A 21374-nucleotide genomic window follows, 5' to 3' on the forward strand; every position below is an offset into this window, starting at 1 on the left:
AAGGAAATGGACTAAAACTTAGGGATTATCCTATATTAAAATTCCTGATTTTTGGTTTTTTGCTAATCATATTTACTAAATTCTCCACAGTGAACATGCATAGAACTCTTTAAATTGTATCCATTTAACTGACTTGCCACCTACTATGCTCTGAAAGCTTTTGATTTCAGAGGTTTTCTCCATGTCCCCTGGCACACCTGTCCCCACCCATGGACTTCATGCTTGTAAGAATCAGGTATATTTGTACCTAAGGCTTTTGCTATGGGAGAAAATAAAATGTTGGAGGAGAAATCATAAAAATCTGGAGAAATGGGGGCAGCCCTGGTGGTGCAGCAGTTTAGCGCCGCCTGCAGCCTGGGGTGTGATCCTGGAGACCCAGGATCGAGTCCCACATCGGGCTTCCTGCATGGAGCCTGCTTCTCCCTCTGCCTGTGTCTCTGCCTCTCTCTTCGCTCTCTCTGAATGAATAAATAAATAAATCTTTAAAAAAAGAATCTGGAGAAATGTTGCATTCAGGATTGCTTCCATAAGTGCTCTTATTTTTAAAGATTTGGAAATATGAAAACAAAAATAAATATATTTGTGAAAATATTTAAAGCATCTCTCATTCCTTTATCTTACTCCTTGCTTTAATGACCTTTTTGAAATTAACATGAAACTAACACGTTCTAGTTTCAAATGCTTTGGATGAAAGTGCTTCACCTGTATTACTTTTGTGGCAAATAGTGAAAAGACAAGAGGATGAGAGCACAGCAACTGAATACATATATTCCTCATAAAAATAACTTTATCACTGTAAAAATAAACCAAAGGATTACTGTAAAAGAAAAATGCATATGTTTATGTTAGGCATAATACCATCCAAACAACTTAGCACTTAGGTTATCTATAGAAGTTCAGAAGAATTTAATTTGATGTTTCAATCTCTAAGAAGCCAGAGAAAATAGGGAAAACAGCAGCAGAGAGACACATGCTTCTTCAAAACAAAATGGAAAATACCGAAAGCATGCTTCTGGTTTAAGAGACTGGCACATAGTAGATGCTCAAGAAACATCTGTTATGAACTGAATCAAGTCCTGAGATTCAGCATATCATAAGAGAGTCACACAATCATCGTTGATGAAAGTTCTCCAGAGCCCTCAAACACACAGTACAAGAGCTGCAGTGGATGCTCCTTCCTTGCTTTGAGCCCCTCTTTCTGAGAGCCACATCCTCTCATTCCAGAAAGTAGGATCCTGAGACCATGTTTACCACATTCCCTTCTGCCTCCTTCCCAATTCACAGATTCCAAAGACACCTGAATCAAGGTGGGTCCGATTTCATCTTTCCAGAATTTATGACTTGGTTTTGGGAGATAAGGATGGTTTGCTACGCCTCCTGTTTGTGCCAACAACGTGGCTTCTACTGAACACCTGCTTTTCTTCTGGAAGTCTGGAATTTTGGCACACACAGAGGATGCTTACATGAACATCTGCCAATAAAAACCTTGGGGGCCAAGTTGCTAATGGACTTCCAGGGTATATATACTACTGTGTTTGTGTTGCTAGAAGAGGAGTGCAGTCTGTGTCACCCCTCATGGGACAGAGAGCATGAAAAAGCCTGCACAAAGGTGCCTCCAGAGGTGACTTTTCCTGTGCTTTTCTCCATTATGATCCAGATCCTTATTACATCACTGTGATAAACCTGAGCCATGAGTACAACTATAGGCTGAGTGCCATGAGTCTTTCTGGATGAATCTCTATATGTAGGGGGGGTCTCGAGGACCCCGACACGCATTATGGGTAGCATAGGAGCTAAGTACATTAACAGCTGTGCCCTGTGAGCTCACACACAGCTTTTACCAATATTCCTAGAGTTAGTTCTGATCTTCTTCCCCTCCACTTCACCCCAGTCTTGGGTGCTGCACATATCCTTCAGTTCTGGGAGATTCCCTCGTATCTTTCAAATAAAGTTCCCTCTTTGCTTTAGAGAGCCACAGTGGTTTCTGATGCTTGTGACCAAAAGAACCTTAGCTAATGGGAGAATGAAAAAAAAAAAATTACTGTAGGGATATTTACATCAATTGCTTTATTCTCAAACAAGCACAGTGGGGGCAATGAGGAATGTTTTATTTTCAGGAAGAAGGGGTTCATATTAACCATTATGAAGTACATAGACAGATAAACTAAATATTTAAAGTCAGTATAGTTCTTTTTCATCATCTGGTCATAATAGCCTCTTCCCAAAAGTATCTAGATAGTATCCACAGTCTCTTGTATTCAAGGCAGCATATCCTTATAGCAAGTGGGAATGAGAATGTTGGGTATCTATGAAGTCATGAAAATTCCAAGAATGAGAATGTTATAACTGGAGTCCCTCTGAACCCCATTAAAATGTGACAGCTGACCCCAGCTTCAGCTTAGGAACATCGTAGATACCCACATTAACACTAAGACTCTGTACCAGAGTACCATATTCTGTACAACACAGACATAGGCTGTGAAACTGAGTTCATTTTATATCATATCCTCTCTTTCCACCCCAAACTAATAATATCGTTTTTTAGAAAGATTTTATTTGTTTGTTTGTTTGCTTGTTTATTTATTTATTTATTTATTTATTTTTATTTATTTATTTATTTATAAAGGCAGGGAGAGAGCAAGCAAGTAGGGAGAGCAGCAGAGAGAAATGGCAAAGCAGACTCTCCGCTGAGCAGGAAGCTCAGTGCAGGGGTTGATCCCTGGGATCCTAACCTGAGCCAAAGGCAGAAGCATATCCTCATATGCTTATAAAATAAATTTCTTATCTTATAAAATAAATTTATTTCGCCAGATATTTTTCTTGAAAAAAATTTAAAAACTAAACTAAAAAGCAAAACAAAACAAACCCCCACTTTGTTCTGATCCTGTTTTTCTCCCAATCCTTTCTAAATCACTGCCAAGATAGATAAGGGTCACAGATGAAATGATAGTGAGCACTAACCTTTGCTACACCCTGTAGTCAGTGTCTCACACATATCATCTTACCTAACCCTTGTAACAACTCTGAAATAGGTATCTTTATCTGCAGAAGAGTTAACTGGGGCTCAAAGAGGGTTATGTGACTTCCAAAATGTGATCAGATAGTGAAGAAGTTGGAATTTGAACTCAAGCATATTTGACTTCAACTCAGTCATTTATCCATTATACTACAAGAAAGATTGAAAAGGGAAGGGGCGTCTGGGTGGCTCAGTCGGTTAAGCATCTGACATTGGCTCAGGCCATGATCCCAGAGTGCTGGGATTGGGCCCCAAATCCAGCTTCCTGCTCAGCGGGGAGCCTACTACTCCCTCCCCTTCTGCCCCTCCCCCCACTTGTGTGCTCTATCTCTCACTAACTCTCACATGCAAATGAATAAATAAAATCTTTTTTAAAAAATTGAAAACAGAAGCCCAGAATGGCAAAAGGGATGAGAGAACTGGAAATCACGGAGACAACCAAAAAAAAAAAGTACAAAAGCTAATGCCATTAGCCTTTTTTGGTCTGCATTTGTACTCCAGAATTAAGTAAATTTTTAAAAATCTCTGTGCAATAAGATTTTCTTCAACTACTTTTCCCATGACTCCAGTAAAGGCTCCTGTTATTTCTAATATGCAATATACCCACAACTTCAACTATTAAAGCTCAGTGCAAGGTCAGTAACCACTCAATGCTGTTTGGAATCCTATGGCTCCCATCTTCTGCTGATCCCTAAATCCTGCCATTTTTTTGTGATCCAAATCCTCCATAATTAAATTTATACTCATGAATCAGCACTCCTCCATTTAAAGTGGGATTGTTCATAAGTAAATTCAAGTTTACCTGAATTGAGGTTTACAGAGGTTAAAGTACAAGCTGTTACTAATCACCAGCTACAAAGAACACTCATCATAGGTCAAATTTTAACTAGTGAAACCACTGCCATCTAAGAGGTTACTAGAAGCAAATTCAATATCTCCTTAAACCCTAAGTGCAATGGAAGTCTTAGCAAATGATGCAGTTGTCCTATGCAAGCATTGATTTTCAGCCATGATAAATATTTGAAGAAAGAAGGCTGATGAAGGAAGGGCAAAGAGGAGGAGGGAGGCACCATAACTTTGATCGTTAAGTCTTCCCACTGCACTGTCACTTGTGATGTGGGTGGTGCCATGCAACTATTTTCAGTAGGGCTTGTCCTTCGATTGACTTTGCCAATACCAAAAAGGTGACGTGATCCATCACATCAACTCAATCGTTCTTCTCAACCAATAGGGTACCTTTCAGGACAACTGGCAGACATTAATTAAACCACGTACTCCTGTTCTAATTAATAGAACTGACCATAAGCACACACTTCAATGGGATTTAAGAAAAAACCCAGCAAGTCTTCACTGCGTTCATCAGTAAAAAAGAAATTATTACTTTTTCTAAAACACAGTAATACATTATATTACCCAACGTGTATGGTGCTTCCTTTCTTGATACTTGGTATGATGGTGGTGTACCCAAAGTTCAAGTGCACTAAATGTTACAACAAATTACATGTACAGAATCATATTTCCATTTCCTGGTGGGAATAAGTCATTTAATAGGTATTCCGTTTAATGTAGAGCTGGGAGGAATGTAAGACAAGATCTTTACCAGGCAGAATTTTACAAGGTGAGATGATAGGTCCCTACACAAAACCGCACTCAGTCGTAAAAAGCTCAATAGAGGGATCCCTGGGTGGCTCAGATGTTTGGTGCCTGCCTTTGGCCCAGGGCATGATCCTGGAGACCCAGGAGTCCCACATCGGGCTCCCTGCATGGAGCCTGCTTCTTCCTCTGCCTGTGTCTCTGCCTCTCTCTCTCTCTCTATGAATAAATAAATAAAATCTTGGAAAAAAAAACAACCTCAATAGAGTCCAAGTCCATCTTAGTCCATCCCATACTAAGAGTTGAAGTGGCTCAGATTAGGATAGGCAGGCATTGTCTGGGAAGATGTCATGGAGGAGACAGGTATGGAGATGGGTAAGCAGTGGAAAGGCATATAGGATAAAGCCTAAAATGTGGGGGAATTTATGTTGGAGAGAGGTAAGAAAGAAAGCAGAATGGGTCACAAAAAATGAAGAGCATTGACTATCAAGCTAGAGAATCTGCATTTTATTCTGAGAGGCAAAGTGGAGCCTTTGGACATCTGAGTTAAGAAAACGACTCAATGAAACCAATGTTTCAGAAAGATTGGTCTAAGCCAGACAGGAACTAGGCTACAAATCTTAATACCAGTGAGGCTAGCAGTTTTATCTTTTCAAAGTCATGGATCTCTTTTTTTGAGAATTCAGTAAAAGTTACATGCTCTTTTCCTAAAAATAGACACAGAGTTGCTCAAGGTCCACAGACCCTCTGAAACTTTTCCATAGGGATCCGTGGATCTTGGTTAAAACATTTGAATTATTATGATTATTTTTTTTTGCAGCAGCAGCAGACCAGAATTAAAAGCCGAGACTAGGATCCCAGTAGTGAAAATAGAAAGAAAGCAAGGCTTTGAGTAACACAGTGCTCCAAATTTGAAAATTAGTATAAGATGAAAAAGTTGAAGGTGGGTTGCTTGCCCCAGATTTTTACAATATGTCTGTAGCAGAGACTCCTACAACTCCCAATATCCATTTTCCCTTCTTTTTCGTAGTAATAGATAGTTGAATATATGGCCACCCAGAATAAAGACCTATGTCCCGGACTTCTAGACAGCCAGTTGGCCATGTGACTAAGTTCTGATGAGTGAGAAGATAGCAGCAGTGATGTATGCAACTTCTGAGTCTTGCCCTTAAAGGGAGAGGTGTTCTCTTTTCCTTCCCCCTTTTGGAGGATGTGGATGGAGACTGTGGATGCAGTGGTGACCCATCCTGGACCAGAGTAGAGAGCAACACCCACAGGATGGTGAAGAAACAACACAGAGGGATCTTGAATCCCTAATGACTTTGCAGAGCAGAGCTGCCATCCCAGCTCAGACCTTTACTCATCTTACTTAATTAAGTCACTGTTACTCCAGATCTCTGACACAGTCCCTGAACTTATCCTATCTAATACATAATTTGGTACCCAGTGGATTGCTACCTAACAGAGCCTAAAATGCCTGTGACATTGGCTTAGCAGTCAGGCAGCAGGTGTCAAGGACCAGACATTTCAGACAAGAAAGCTAATGAGCACTGTGTGATGCTATCTGACAAAACACGCGGTGAAAGTATCACCTGTGATATCCTGCAGGCAGACTTTATGTCCACGGGGCTATGGCTTAGTAGTGGGTGATCACTGTTCCTTGTCACTTTCAGGAAAGCCCTGGGAGAAAGATGAGGTCAAGCTAGACTGAGCAAAAAAAGATAAAGGGAAATTTAGCTCTGCTAATGGGAGGCCTCTGGACCTAGAAGGCAGGTCCTGGCAAATTTGGGAAACTAGAAGCACTTAGAAAAAGGTGGTCTGGAAGAGGCTGTCTTTGCAGGAGGTAAGAGAACACACAAACTCTTCTTCCAGTACCTTCTAGAAAGCATTCACTATTAGACAATGGGAGCCAGCTGAGCCTTCAAGGTCCAATGAAGGGTGTTGCCTTCCCACTATTATTCTAGAGGGTCTCAGGTAAGCACCATTAAGTTTAGAGTGGGTAGAGCACAGAAGCAGTAAGTAAAAGACCAGAGGTTTCAAGGCTTTAAAAGTAGGTCTAGATGAGATCTTTGACTAAAGGCAATTTGCTCATAGAATGACCACAAGCAAAAAGACTGCAAACCTATGATTGTCATAAGAAAATTGTACTACTGGGGTGCATGGGTGGCTCAGTAGGGTTAAGCATCCAGCTTTTGATTTTGGCTCAGGTCATGGTCTCAGGGTCCCGGGGTCGAGCCACATCTGGCTCTGCACTCAGCGAAGAGTCTGCTCAGGTTCTCTCTCCCTTTTCCTCTGCCCCTTCCCCCCTACCCCTATCTCTCAAATAAACAAATAAACCTTAAAAAGAAGAAAAAAGAAAATTGTACTGCCAAACAAATCCTAGTTCCAGTCAAAAAAAAAAGCCCTGCAACTGAGTACCCTTAAAGTAACTCTCAGGCTCCCAACTATACCAAAATAAAGTAGATTGTGGAAGGTGTGCAGCCCCCAAGGAGGGCATACTCCCCCACGCCCACATCAGAATGGCCCCAGAAGACAATGGATGAGGACGCAGAAGGCAGAGCCAAGGGAATGTAGTGACCTTACTAGGGAGCCACATCAAGAAGCTTTTATCATTCCTCTCCAACAGGATTTGATAACTCGTTTGAACAGTGACTGCTTGCAGTTTCTCATTCTTTCTTTTTCCACATGTGAGTTTTCTTTGTATACTGAATGTGTCAATAGGGGACGCATGGCAGTTTATAACATTCCCGATCATGAGAAGACACAGACAGCCCTACAGAGAGGACTGTACATTCTCCGGAGATAATAGACTCTGAGCTGGTTTCAAGAATGAATGGAAGAGAAGAGACATGAATACATTCTATGTATGGGAAGCTTAGGTTATTTGAGTGGCCGGAGGGGTAGAGTGCAGTGATTATGAATTATTTTCCAGCATTTTCCTCACATAATTTTTAGCTGGTACCTGGCCACCCTGAATAATAATTATGCTTGCCAGTCTCTTTTGAAGATATATAGTGACCAAGTTCTGGCCAGAGAGATGCTACTGGAAGTGACAGACCCAACTCTCCTTCCCCCTTTCTCCTACCCAGCCTAGTAGGAGATCATGATCTACAAACAGAGTCACTACAAAATAATGAAGTAAATTCTGAAACAGAAGAGAAGAAAAACCTGTCACAGATCTTGCATGCAATGGTAATTTTGAAGAAAGTTACAGAGTGGCCCACTTGCCCTTCAGTTTTATTCAAAGTAGTTAAAAAATAAGAATATAAACAAAATTATTGCCCTTAACAACAAAATTCCCTAAGCTAGACCCTATGACTGCAACAAACAATTGTTTTCAGGCATTGATTTCATTCTTGCCTCCAAATACCACATGAGGCCACCCTTGGCCTGCAGTTCTGACTCAGTAATGAACTTTCAAATATCATCAAGCACCTTACAATCGAGCAAATTCATTACTAGTGATGGGGAGGGAAGGGATTATATATAAAATCAACCCCAGAAATATGTTTCACACCACACCAGCTCAAAGCTCCCAAGATGATTTGGATACAGTCTTTCAGTTAGAAACCACTGGCTCAGGTTTTTCCAAAGCAAGGCTTAGTTTTCAGCTGTCAGGTTGTTATTAAGAATCAAATAGGGGGATCCCTGGGTGGCACAGTGGTTTGGTGCCTGCCTTTGGCCCAGGGCCCGATCCTGGAGACCCGGGATCGAATCCCACGTCGGGCTCCCAGTGCACGGAGCCTGCTTCTCCCTCTGCCTGTGTCTCTGCCTCTCTCTCTCTCTCTATCATAAATAAATAAAAATTATAAAAAAAAAAAAAAAAGAATCAAATAGGGATGCCTGGGTGGGCTCAGTTTAGTGTCTGCCTTTGGCTCAGGTCATGAACCTGGGGTCCTAGAATTGAGCCCCAAGTCAGACTCCCTGCTCAGCGGAGAGTCTGCTTCTCCCTCTCCCTATGCCTGTCTCCCCACCTCTCTGCTTGTGCTCTCTCTCAATCAATAAATTTTTTTAAAAAAATGAATCGGGGGGGCCTAGCCAGCTCACTTGATGGAACAAGGCCCACATTGCCTGTAGAGATTACTTAAAAATAAAATCTTAAAAAAAAAAAAATCAAATAAAGACTCAATTGTGAGGGAAAATCTTAAACAAAATCACAATAATTGTACACTGAGCACACACTAATATGATTTTAAATGAAGAAGAGATTGTCAAACATGTCCTACACATACATCCCTTATGACTTATAACAGCATTTGGCCATCGATGGCTATGTATTTTCTGCTAGAGAATCACCTGGGGTGCCTAAATAAAAATCTATATTTTTGAACCTGATCTCAGACCACTGAATTAGAATAGTAAGATAAGGGGAGGCCTGGGAATTGGCATTTTAAACAATTTATTTATTTGTTTGTTTGTTTATTTATTTATTTGAGAGAGCAGTAGGGAGGGGGAGAAGGAGAGAGAGAATCTCCAGTAGACTCCTCTCTGAGCTCAGGGCCCTCAGGCTGGATCTCTTCACCCAGAGATCTTGGCCTGAGCCAAAAATCAAGAATCAGGTGCTCAACTAACTGAGCCACCCAAGTGCCCCGAAGCTGACATTTTTTTTTTTTTTTTTTTTTTTTAATTTATGATAGTCACACACAGAGAGAATGAGAGAGAGGCAGAGACACAGGCAGAGGGAGAAGCAGGCCCCATGCACCGGGAGCCGACGTGGGATTCGATCCCGGGTCTCCAGGATCAAGCCCTGGGCCAAAGGCAGGCGCCAAACCGCTGCCCCACCCAGGGATCCCCTGACATTTTAAAAACCAATTCAAAGTGATTTGAATACACACTTAAGTCTAAGAATAATTGACATGTAAAATTCTTGACACTCGATTTGCAAAGTGAAATAAGACACCAAGAGTCCTACCTTCAAGGGATTAACAACAATCCAGTTGGCCAAAATGCGTTCCCTAAAGAAGGCCCATTACATCCAAGAGACAGAAATCGGGTCTGCTATAAATGTCCCCTGAGGACAAGAGCAAAATATTGAGGTTCCAGTGGGTAATATAAGATTCAAAGTTTGGGTACTTATATGATGAAGAGGATCTTCATTGTTAATCTCATACCTAGACTGGAGATGCCAAATGGTCTTCCTCTAATAATCAATCTGTATTCATCTTCTATTCTGTAAGGATTAAATATTGACAACTTGGGGTGCCTGGGTGGCTCAGTCATCATCTCAAGGATCAGGGAGCCAGAGGGGCGGGCTCAGGATCAGGAGGAGTCTGCTGGAAGATTCTTTCCCTCAGCTCCTCCCCTCACTCCCCCATGCCAGCAGTGCTCTCTGTCTCTCACTTTCTCAAATAAATGTTTTTTTTAAAAGAAAATTTAGACAACTTTGCAGCATAAACCAAATACTCAAAATAGGTCTCTTGCACATGAGCATGCAAAGAGAAAGTCTCAAACACTTATGTTCATGTCTCCTAATCCATTAAGACCACCAGTAATACAGTCCTAAACGCAGAAAGGAGTTTAAAACTCTGAAATCAAAGTTAAGAGGCTAGTTTAGGTCAGGGAGACAAATAATTCACACCATGCTGTGGTCCAAGACCACCAGCCAACTGCCCTCTTCACCGTCGCCCTACAGTCTGCTCGACACGGCCCTGGAAATGCGTCCTTGAGGAAACCCCAGGAGCTGGGAGATCTGAGAACTCTTTTCTTCCCCCTCCCCCGCAGCCCCGCCTTCGCAAAAAACTAAGTTCCCACAAGTTCACATCCAACGGGGAAAGAAAAGACGAGACCTCGCAAAACCAGTCCGCACAGGAACCAGGGGAAGATCGCCCAGGCGCGGCACCAACGCCGAGGCCTCGAGCCCTGGGCTCCCCAGTTCCGAGGCGGGTCAGACCAGGACCCCGACCCCGACCCCGACCCGCCCTCGCCCCCCAGCCCCGCCCCCACCCGCCTGAGCGCACCCTGCAGACCCCCAGGCCCGACCTCTCCGCTCCCACAGGAGCACCCCACCTCGGGCCTAGCTGGGAGGACCCCGCCCCCCCCGCCCCAGCCCCTGCACCCACGGCCCCGCTCCATCCCCGACCTGGAGGGCGCGCCAGGCCGCCCCGGGGCTCCTGGCTCTCGGGCTTCCTCGGCCGGTAGCCATAGACTCCCTTCTCCGTCTGGTATCCGCGCCGGAGGAGCAGCGGAGGGGCTCGGCAGAAGCCTCGTCTTGCAGCTGTCACTGTGGCCGCGGCCATGTCCCGCCTGCACCCGCGGTCGGAAGACGAGAGGCAGCAGCCGCCGCGAGCCAGCCGGGGGCTCTCCTGGGCGCCTGGAACCCGCGCAGGCGCAGCGCTGGAGGCGGGAAGCGGGGCCCCGCCCCCGGGACAACGCCCCCGCGTCTGATTGGTCAGGGGCCGGGCCCTGGCAGCCAATCCAGGCCAGCGGCCGGAGGGGCGGAGCCACGTCCCGGGACCCGCGGGACTCATGCGGTTCTGGAGGCTGAGCCAGCCGGGAGTGTGCAGCCGAGCGAGCTCTGCTTTCCCGCACGAAACTCGTTATCTCCGTCTATTTCAGGGAATCCCGCCAGGAGTACTCACCCTCCACCCTCCTGCTGCAAGCCCCGGAGCACCACCACAGACACGAAGGGGAAAATCAACGACAGGGTGCAAAAAAAAGTAGAGGGACTGAGACCAAGGGACGCAAGAAAGGTCGTGTGAAGGATCCAGAAAAATCAATATTGCTCCTTTTTTTTTTTTTTTTTTTCTTAAGAAAAATTGAGGGTGGAGGAGGGCCTGGGTAACTCAGTGGTTGAGCATCTGCCTTTGGCTCAGGTCGTGACCCCGGGGTCCTGGAATCGAGTTCCGCGTCCGGCTCCCTGCATGGAGCCTGCTTCTCCCTCTGCCTGTGTCTCTGCCTCTCTCTGTGTGTCCCTCATGAATTAATAAATAAAATCTAGAAGAAGAAGAAGAAGAAGAAGAAGAAGAAGAAGAAGAAGAAGGAGGAGGAGGAGGAGGAGGAGGAGGAGGAGGAGGAGGGGAGGAGGAAAAAGAAACATTGGGAGAGGGGAAACATTGAGGAAGAAAGTAGAAAATAGGAGAGGAGGAGCTCATAAGAAAGGGATAAAATAAAAGTGAAAAGAATTGAACATGGAAGGTATCATGCAGTGTGGAGATAATGAGAGTCTCCGTTGGCCAATGTCGACAGAACTTCCCAGACTATTTTATTCCACGACTCACCCTTTAACTTTGCCAATGTGGTGGGGAATGGAAGGGGTCTGAATCCTTCCCTATCTGTCATCCATCATGCCAGTCTGCCCCATACTCCTAAGAACATTACACATATGAGCCCAAGAGATCTCTCCACCTCACTTACAGAACCGTTGTGCCCACTGTGCACTTTCCTACGTCCCAAGGATCAATAAGGTATACAGTGTTTGCCCTTAATCAGTTCCCAGTCCAGATGCAGACTGAACTCAACACACAGTATAAGAGATACTTGGACAGAGGCAAGTGCAGGTGCCTTGCAATCAGAGAAAATCAGTATCTAGGGGCACCTGGGTGGCTCAGTGGTTGAGGATCCAGCTTTGGCTCAGGTCGTGATCCAGGGTCCTGGGATGGAGTCCTGCATCGGGCTCCCCAAAGGAAGCCTGCTTCTCCCTATGCTTATGTCTTTGCCTCTCTGTCTCTCATGCATAAATAAATAAAATCTTTTTAAAACGAAAAGAAAATCAGTATCTAGTACAAACAGGTATACCCGGGGAGCTTCTACAAGTGGAAAGGACACTAGAACAGAATCTTTAGGGATGAAGCTGGTTATGGTGATTATGATTTTTTTCTTTATGATTTTAACACAGAAGAGTCCAGAGCATGTTTGAAAGATGGACTACAAAAGTTACAATTTTAGTTACAAAGTACTAAATCAAAAATACAGAAGGGAGAGATAATCCAATAGAAAGAGATCCATGCAGAGGTGGGAGGGGACAGGATCCAAGCACAGAGGTTGCTAGAAAGGAGAAGAGACATGTCTTGCATTGATTCAGGTGGAAAGAAGAGAAGATTGGTCCAAAAGCAATCATAATTATAGATTTAGTGGTGGAATTCTGAGGGAATTTCTCTATGTAATGTATGAGGCTATAATTTCCCCCAAAGAATTATCTGAGAAGATGCTGGGGAGTGAGGAGGTGAGTCAGAGCTTAGAAGGGTGGAGACAGGGCAGCCCGGAGGGTTCAGCAGTTTAGCACTGCCTTCGGTCCAGGGTGTGAAACTGGAGACTGGGGATCGAGTCCCATGTCTGGCTCCCTGCATGGAGCCTGCTTCTCCCTCTGCCTGTGTCTCTGCCTCTCTCTCTTGTGCTCTGTGTCTCTCATGAATAAATAAATAAAATTTTCAAAAAAAATGAAAAATAAAGTTCTAAGAAGTAATTAAACAAAGAAAGAAAGAAAGAAAGAAAGAAAGAAAGAAAGAAAGAAAGAAAGGTGGGGACAGTAGGAAACTGTCATTGAGGGAAGTCGTAAATGTGAAAGATTGTCCTAAAGTTTTGGGGACCACCCAGTTGAGGTTGGTGACTGTGAATAAAAAGAGATATCATTTTCTACTTTTTTGTGTTTTTCTTCATTGGTGCTCAGCTGCTTGGTACAGAGAAGATGAGAAGGATGATGATTGGATCCATTTAAGGCTATAATTTACCAGGCAGACATGATAGAAAGACTGAGAGACAAAGACATTTAAGATACTAGTTAGAAAAAACAAAAAACAAAAAAACAAAAAACAAACAAAAAAAAAAGATACTAGTTAGAGAATGATTGAAATTAAAAACGAACAACAACAACAACAACAACAAACATGGACTCTTATGCTGGAAAAAAAGGCTGGAAATATAAGAATGGACTGATAAAAGAAGGAAAGTGCCAATGAGTTGGCACTTCCAATGAGATTAGAGAATAGGTAAGACTAGGGGTGCCTGAGAATCTGAGCTAGAACAGGTGGTCATAGTAAGAAAATGCAGTGTTTGGAGCAGCTCTTTCCACCACAGGTCCTGTCCCTGTGCCTTAATAAAAAACACCTTTTTGCACTAAAAGAAAGAAAAAGAAAGAAAGAAAGAAAGAAAGAAAGAAAGAAAGAAAGAAAATGGTGTGTTTCATGTGATGATTGTGGAAGTAATGCAAATTTTTTTTTTAGTTGATAATGATAAGGAAGGTTGCTTGACTAAAGTAGAACGACAGAGAATGTCATCAGAGGTGAGAAGGTCAAATTTTTAGATGAGATGCCATAGGAACATTTATATTACCTTGGAAACGGCAGGAGTTGAAGTAGAGGAAGACCCTTAGTCATGTGTTGAAGGCTCTCGTGAATAAAGAGGAACAACTAGGAAGTTGGCAGATGATGCTGAGGAAGGGAAGGAAGTGTGACATATCCCTAATGCATGGATTCAAATCAGCAGGGAGATGTGCAAAAATATAGGCAGCAGCTGGGAATAAAGATGACACAGATACCATTTCTGGACCGTGGGTACAGTATATCAGAAATAGTTCTCAAATCTGTCCACTCTCCATCATTATCGCCTAGTCCGAACCATCAGCACTTCTCTCCAGGAGGACCACAGTAGCTTGCTAAATGGTCGTCTGGCCTCAGGTCTTTCCTTGCCTTGCCATACTTCTTCCACATTGAGTAAGACTTATTTCCAAAAATTAGCATCTGATTCACAGTGCTAGTATCTGAATGAAAGTAAGAGCATTCAATTAAAAAAAATACTTAGCAGACTGGAAAAAGAACTCTTGTAATCATTACTGTATTACTGATGCTGTTTTAAAACTGCAGTTTATAGGGACACCTTGGTGGCTCAGTGGTTGAGCATCTGCCTTCAGTTCAGGGCGTGATCCCGGGGTTCCAATTCCATTTTTTCTATTGATTGGCTATGTGACCTTGGGAGGACACAGCCCCTCTATTTCCTCATGGTCTACATTGTCCTTTAAAGTCAATTCAAGTTCAAAATGTTTTTGATTCTAAAGCCTAATATAAAAAGTGAAAGAATATGTATTGGGCCACTCCAGCAGAAGGGGAAAATGAAGGCCTTACTTATTTATACAATGGAATGCTATACAGAAATCAAAAAAGAATGAACTAGATGTGCACATAGAACATAAATTGTTCCAAGAATATAAAGTTGAGAGGAAAAAAATGATAGGAATAGTATTCACACAAATTTTTAAAATATACCAAATTAGGGGCACCTGGGTGGCTCAGTGGTTGAGCATCTGCCTTCAGCTCAGGTCATGGTCCTGGGGTTCTGGGATCCAGTCCCGCATCAGGCTCCCCGCAGAGAGCCTGCTTCTCCCTCTGCCTATGTCTCTCCCTCTCTTCAGGTCTCTCTTGAATAAATAAATAAAATCTTTAAAAAATAAAATATACCAAATTAATCTATGTGTTTTTAATTAATCTGTATGTATATGGTAAAAGTATAAATATATAGTTAGGTAGGATGCATATCAATTTCAGTAAAGTGAGAGGGCATGGAAAGGGATAGGACAGGTGGGGAAGGAACTTTTATGATTTACAGTGCTATAACTCTTCTGAAAAGTCTAATACAAATATTGCAAAATGTTACTCTCTGTTAGTATTTCAAAATGTTAGTATTTGCCAAAATGTTAGTATTAGTATAAATCATGGGTGATGCGAACATGGGTATTTGGTTTATGATTCTTTGTATTTTTCACCATTTAAAAATGTTTTTTAAGAATTTATTTATGTATTTGACAGACAGAGAGAGAGAGAGAGCGCACAAGCAAGGGGAGCATCAGGCAGAGAGAGGGAGAAGCAGCAGGGAGCCCAATGCCAGGCTTGATCCTAGGACCCCAGGATCATAACCTGAGCCAAAGGCAGACGCTTAACCACTGGGCCACTCAGGTGCCCCTCATTTAAAAATATTTAAAACTTTAAAGACACCTGGCTGATTTAGTTGGTAGAACATGCAACTCTTGATCTCAGGGTTGTGAGTTTGAGCCCCACCTTGGGTGCAGAGATTTTAAAAATAAAATCTTTAAAATAAAAAAATATATATTTTATGTAACTATTGCCCACATTGGGAAAAAATTAAATAAAATATTTTAAATTTTAAACATTTATAAAATATTTTTTAAATTACAACTGAAAATTAGAAAGGTCTGCCCTGATGTCCTTCTTAAAATTGCAACTAACCTCCTCACCCCTCATACCTCTGCTCCCCCTTACTCTACCATTCTTATTTTTATCATTATATATATCATTTCCTAACATACCTGTTTATCATTTTTTTGTCTATCTCCCTTAACTAATATGTAAGCTCTGTAAGGACAAAGATCATTATAGATCAGTGATGTGTCTTAAGTGCTTAGGAGAGTGCCTGGCACAAAACAGATATCCCAGAAACATTTGTTCAGTGAATGTGTGGATATGCAGAACCTGACTGCCTATGTTGAATTCTGATGCTACCATTTTCCACCTGTGGCCAAGATGCTTAAATATTCTAAGTCTGGGGATCCCTGGGTGGCGCAGCGGTTTGGTGCCTGCCTTTGGCCCAGGGCACGATCCTGGAGACCCGGGACTGAGTCCCACATCGGGCTCCCAGTGCATGGAGCCTGCTTCTCCCTCTGCCTATGTCTCTGCTTCTCTCTCTCTCTCACTGTGTGCCTATCATAAATAAATAAAAATTAAAAAAAATTCTAAGTCTTAGTTTTCCTATCCATAAAATGGAAACTATAATAGTACCTACCTAAAAAGGTTGGTGTAACTACCTATAAAATGCTTTAGAACAATGCCTGACATAATGTAAATACTCAATATATATTAGCTATTCTTCTTAATATTATTATTAATATTATTATATTGTTATTAGAAGGTCTTAATCATGGTTGTGGCCCTCAGCATGATTCCTGGGATGTGATGATCTCGACTGCATGAGTCCTGATAAGTCTGTGTGTCAGGGTACAAGACAGTTATCGATGACTGATTATAATAATAGGAATATTCTAGGTATCAACTGTAGGGGTTCAGGGAAAGCTACTCCAAAATATGCCACTCTGGCAGAAGGATCATTTTAAGTTGAGGACGATTGAACAGAAACAAATACAAGAAGGGAAGGATGATTATTAATCACTGGAGACAATTATAGACTCTAATCAGCCCAGAGAAGGCACCAGAGGAATCCATATAACAAACTCACTGAAACCAACCTTATCTTCCATTAGTCCCTCTGTATATTTACCTTCCCACAGTTTGCCCTCCCTGCAAACCTAAACCCTGTTTCTTCTGTCTCATTTTTTCCCTACAAATTCATTGTTCTTTTGTTTAGATGCTATATAAGCCCAAGTTCCAACCACTCCTTTAACCACTCATCACTGAATTTTTCCCATGTGTGCATGCAGGCAGTACATGTGCTGATAAATTTTGTTTTTCTCTTGTTAATGTGTCTTTTGTCAGTCTGATTTGCAGGACCCCAGGCTAAAAGTCTAGGAGGATAGAGGGATAAGGTTTTCATTCCTTTACACAGCTTATTTTGTCTTATCAATAGAATGTTAATCAAATATGGGAATGGTGAATTCACCAGGCTAGAAACAGGCCTATTTTATTTTATTTTATTTTATTTTATTTTATTTTACTTGAGAGAGAGAGAGAGAGAGAATGCATGGGGGAGGAGAAGAAGGCAAGGAAGAGAGAGAATATCAAGCAGGTTCCACGACCAGTGCTGAACCCAATGAAGGGCTCCATCTCACACCCCTGAGATCATGATCTGTGCCAAAATTAAGAGTCGGACACTTAACCAACTAAGCCACCCAGGTGCCCTGGACCTATTTTATTTTTGAAGAAAGGTCTTTTCTTGGGTTCTTTGTCCTATTATTTGAAGTATTGAGCAATCTAGAACTTATACTTTTGAAGGTAGACTGATTTCTTGCCGTAGCAACTTTTTATTAAAAGGAATTTGCAAATTATCATAATAATGGGACACATGCATTATTCTTTTTCTTTTTTTTTAAAGTTTTATCTTTTATTTATTTATGATAGTCACACACACACAGAGAGAGAGAGAGAGAGAGAGAGGCAGAGACACAGGCAGAAGGAGAAGCAGGCTCCATGCACGGGGAGCTTGACGTGGGATTCGATCCCGGGTCTCCAGGATCGCGCCCTGGGCCAAAGGCAGGCGCCAAACCGCTGTGCCACCCAGGGATCCCTCTTCTTTTTCATATATAATTCAAAATTCATATTGCCAAAGGTAACTAATTTCATTTTCTTTCCTTACCCCTGCCCACTTTTATTAGAGATGTTAAGAGTAAGGTATACATGACTAACTATTCTGACCCAAGAAAGTGACGAGCAAAAAGTGAAAAAATTTTTTTAAAGTGAAATTTATTCAAATGAATCCTTTACGCTAAAAAATAACACCTTTTCTCTATTGCTGTTACTTAATCTCATTTCTTCCCTGATTAATAGAAATTCCTTAAAAAGCAACTACTTCTTAATATCTTTTCTTTCCTCTAGCTAATACCAAAGATCATCTTTTTTGTTCTCAAGACTTTCCCCTCTACATTGTGAAATATATCTAACTTATAAAACATACCTATAGGGCAGCCCGGGTGGCTCAACAGTTTAGCGTGGTCTTCAGCCCAGGGCATGATCCTGGAGACCCTGGATCGAGTCCCATGTCAGGCTCCCTGCATGGAGCCTGCTTCTCCCTCTGCCTGTGTCTCTGCCTCTCTCTCTCATGGATAAATAAATAAAATCTTTAAAAAAATAAAACATACTTATATAAGAATGTATATGTAACATATAAAATTAAAAATAATTTTGATTAGGGCACCCAGCTGGCTCAGTTGGTGGAGTATGTGACTCTTGGTCTTAGGTTTGTGAGACTGAGCCCTGTGTTGAATGTAGAGATCCCTTAAAAATAAAATCTTCAAAAATAATAACGATAATTTTGATTATCACCATTTTAGTTGCCTATTGCTGTATGACAAATTACTCGACAATGTGGTAGTTTGAAACAACAAGCATATTATCTCACAGTTTTTATAGGTCAATAATCCAGGCAAAGCTTAGCTCAGTACCTGGGGCTCAAGGCCTCTCAGAAAGTTGCAGTTGGACTGCTGGTTGAGATCGTGATCTCATCTGAAGGCTCACCTGTGGGAGAATCAACTTTCATTTCAGCCACATTGCTGTTGGCAGGATTGAGTTCCTCACTGGCTGTTGGCCAGAAGCCTCCTTCAATTCTTTGCTGTGTGGGCCTTTCCAAGGGGTAGTTCACAACATGGCAGCTGGCTGTCCTCAGGGAGAGAGGGAGAGAGAGAAAGCTCCAAGATTTTTGTAACTAACACTGGTACTAACACACCATCACTTGTGCTTTATTATACTCACTAGAAGTTAGTCACGAAACCTAGCCTATTGTCAAGAAGAGGGGATTACACAAGGGTATGAAGACCAAGATGCTGGCATCCTTGAAGCCATCTTCCACAGCTATCTTAGAGGCCATCTTCCACAGCCTTGTGACCATATAATCATTTTTAGAGATGTATAATTGAACGGTGCCCTCTGCTCATCATTTTGGCCTGTCACCCATGTATTCTCTCATGTAACTCTTCCACTGGATGCCATGACCCTCTGTCTTATTAGTCCTCTATCTCTTCTGTTTCTATCATGAATGTTTTTTTTTCAGTTATTTTCCTTTTCCAATTTCTTCTTTGTTTTGTTTTTAAAGATTTATTTATTTGAGAGAGTAAGCATGCATTAGTGGGGGTAGGGGCAGAAGGAAGAGGAGAGACATTCTCAAGCAGACTCCACACTGAGCATGGAGCCAGATGTGAGGCTCAATCTCACAACCCTGAGATTACAACCTAAGCTGAAGCCAAGAGTTGGTTGCTTAACTGACTGTACAATCCAGGCACCCCCTTTTTTCAACTTCTGATTTTCACTTCTATACTCAGTCTTGCAGAAAGTCCATATGTCACCATTGAGACTTCCAGCTCAGCTCTCCAAACTGTGTTCTGTGAAACTACTGATAGACCCAAGCTGACCTGTTACTCTCCTGAATTCCTGTAACACCTAGAGGTGGTGTCTTCAGTTGAACATTTTTTTTCTTTGCTTATCTCATCGCCCAAAAGATAAAATGTTTGAGTGGGATATGATTTTTTTAACTGTTTGCTTATATATTCAGTGCTCTGTAAAAGCTGATGGCCTCTAAGAATGAGAAGTCCAATTCTAACATCCTATAACTCAATAACTCCCATCTCCTACCTAACACAGTAGAAGCATGAAATCATTTTACTTTATTGAAGATCAATCTGGCATATAGTCATCTGATGGAAAGTAATAGGCATTTACTTACTGAAGTAATACTTGTTGAGTACCTACTATATGTCAGCATTATGCTGGGTGCTTTGGAATATAGAAGTGAAGAAGTCAGACATAAAGCCTACACTCAGGAGTTTACAATCTCAAATAATCATAAAAATAATTAATTTTAATTATAAACGAATCATGAAGGATGGGTATAGGATGCTATAAAACCACATAACTGAGGGGAATGTTATCTAGGCTGGAGGGTTATGTAAAGTGAAACCTTGAAAATGAAACAGGAGTTAGGCAAACAAAAGAGGTATCAAGGATGGATAACTCAAGGGCAATGTCAAGTTCTAACAAGCTCCTTATCCTCTTCTACTGCTTAGTTAAGATTTATATATAATATATAGATTTTTATGTATTTATTGGAGAGAGAGAGCACGAGTGGGGGGAAGAGCAAAGGGAGAGGGAGAAGCAGAATCCTCACTGAGCAGGGAGCCAGATGCAGGCTTGATCCCAGGACCCTGAGATCATGACCTGAGCTGAAGGCAGCTGCTTAACCAACTGAGCCACCCAGAAGCCCTGGAGGGAATGTATTTTTAAAGCACCCTTCTTAAAAACCATATTCTCTACTTGTACTATGATCCTACTTTAACTTTCCTTCCTCTTACATCATTTCATCAGAGCCATAACAACTATCATGTCAACATGCTGTTTTTAAAAGCTATTTATAAATGTGGCTCCTTCAGAAAATGTCTGCAAGGTAAGTGACTCATCCCCTGTCCCCTTCTTTGCTTTGCTTCGGGAGCAACTGAGTTGATGTTGATGCCATTGACTGAGATGAAGAAGAGTGGAAGGGGAACAAACTTGGCAAAGTTCACTTGGAACATTTGAGTTTTATCTGTGATACTAAGTAGAACTGTTAACTAGGCAGTTTGGATGCACCTGTCAGAGTTCAGAAGAAAAGTAGGGACTGGAAAAATGCATTTGATAGTTTTCAATGCACAAATGTTATTGAAAACCTGGGTATGAATGAGAAGGCCTAGCTTTAGAATTTTGAGGACCTCAAAAGCTTAAAGGTTGGTTGAGAAGTTGCCAGCAAAGGAAACAAGATACAGCTAGAGAATTTTGAGGAAACTGGGCTTTTGAAGGGGCATATCTAGGTTCAAATTTTAGCTTTGCCCATTGTTAACTGTGTGACTGCATGGCTAATATTGGTCACATCTTATGGTGGAACACATCTTACTTTCTATCTGCGAAATGGAGACAATTATGCCTATTTTAGAGAAAGCTAGCATAGGCTCATGGCTAAGTAACTTCATCTAAACTGCCTGACTCCTAATCTTGGCTCTGTCACTGACCAGCTGGGAATGTGGGCAAGTTCCCTAACGTCTCTATCCCTCATTTTTCCCATTAATAAAATGATTTTTTTAATTCATTCATAACAGACAAAGAGAGAGAGAGAGAGAGGCAGAGACACA

The 21374-nt window shown here is 41.9% G+C and overlaps 1 protein-coding gene across 1 annotated transcript in view; it reads right to left on the reverse strand.

Moving 5' to 3' along the window:
• Positions 1 to 10845, reverse strand: part of DHTKD1 (dehydrogenase E1 and transketolase domain containing 1) — a 51743-nt gene extending 40898 nt beyond the window's left edge. Inside the window, exon 1 of the mRNA XM_038530129.1 lies at positions 10689 to 10845. Within this exon, the coding sequence (XP_038386057.1) occupies positions 10689 to 10845 (157 nt within the window). The remainder of the gene's footprint in view (positions 1 to 10688) is intronic.
• Between the last annotated feature and the right edge of the window lie 10529 nt (positions 10846 to 21374).

Source organism: Canis lupus, chromosome 2 (genome assembly GCF_011100685.1).
Source record: "Canis lupus familiaris isolate Mischka breed German Shepherd chromosome 2, alternate assembly UU_Cfam_GSD_1.0, whole genome shotgun sequence".
Classification (NCBI taxonomy): domain Eukaryota; kingdom Metazoa; phylum Chordata; class Mammalia; order Carnivora; family Canidae; genus Canis; species Canis lupus.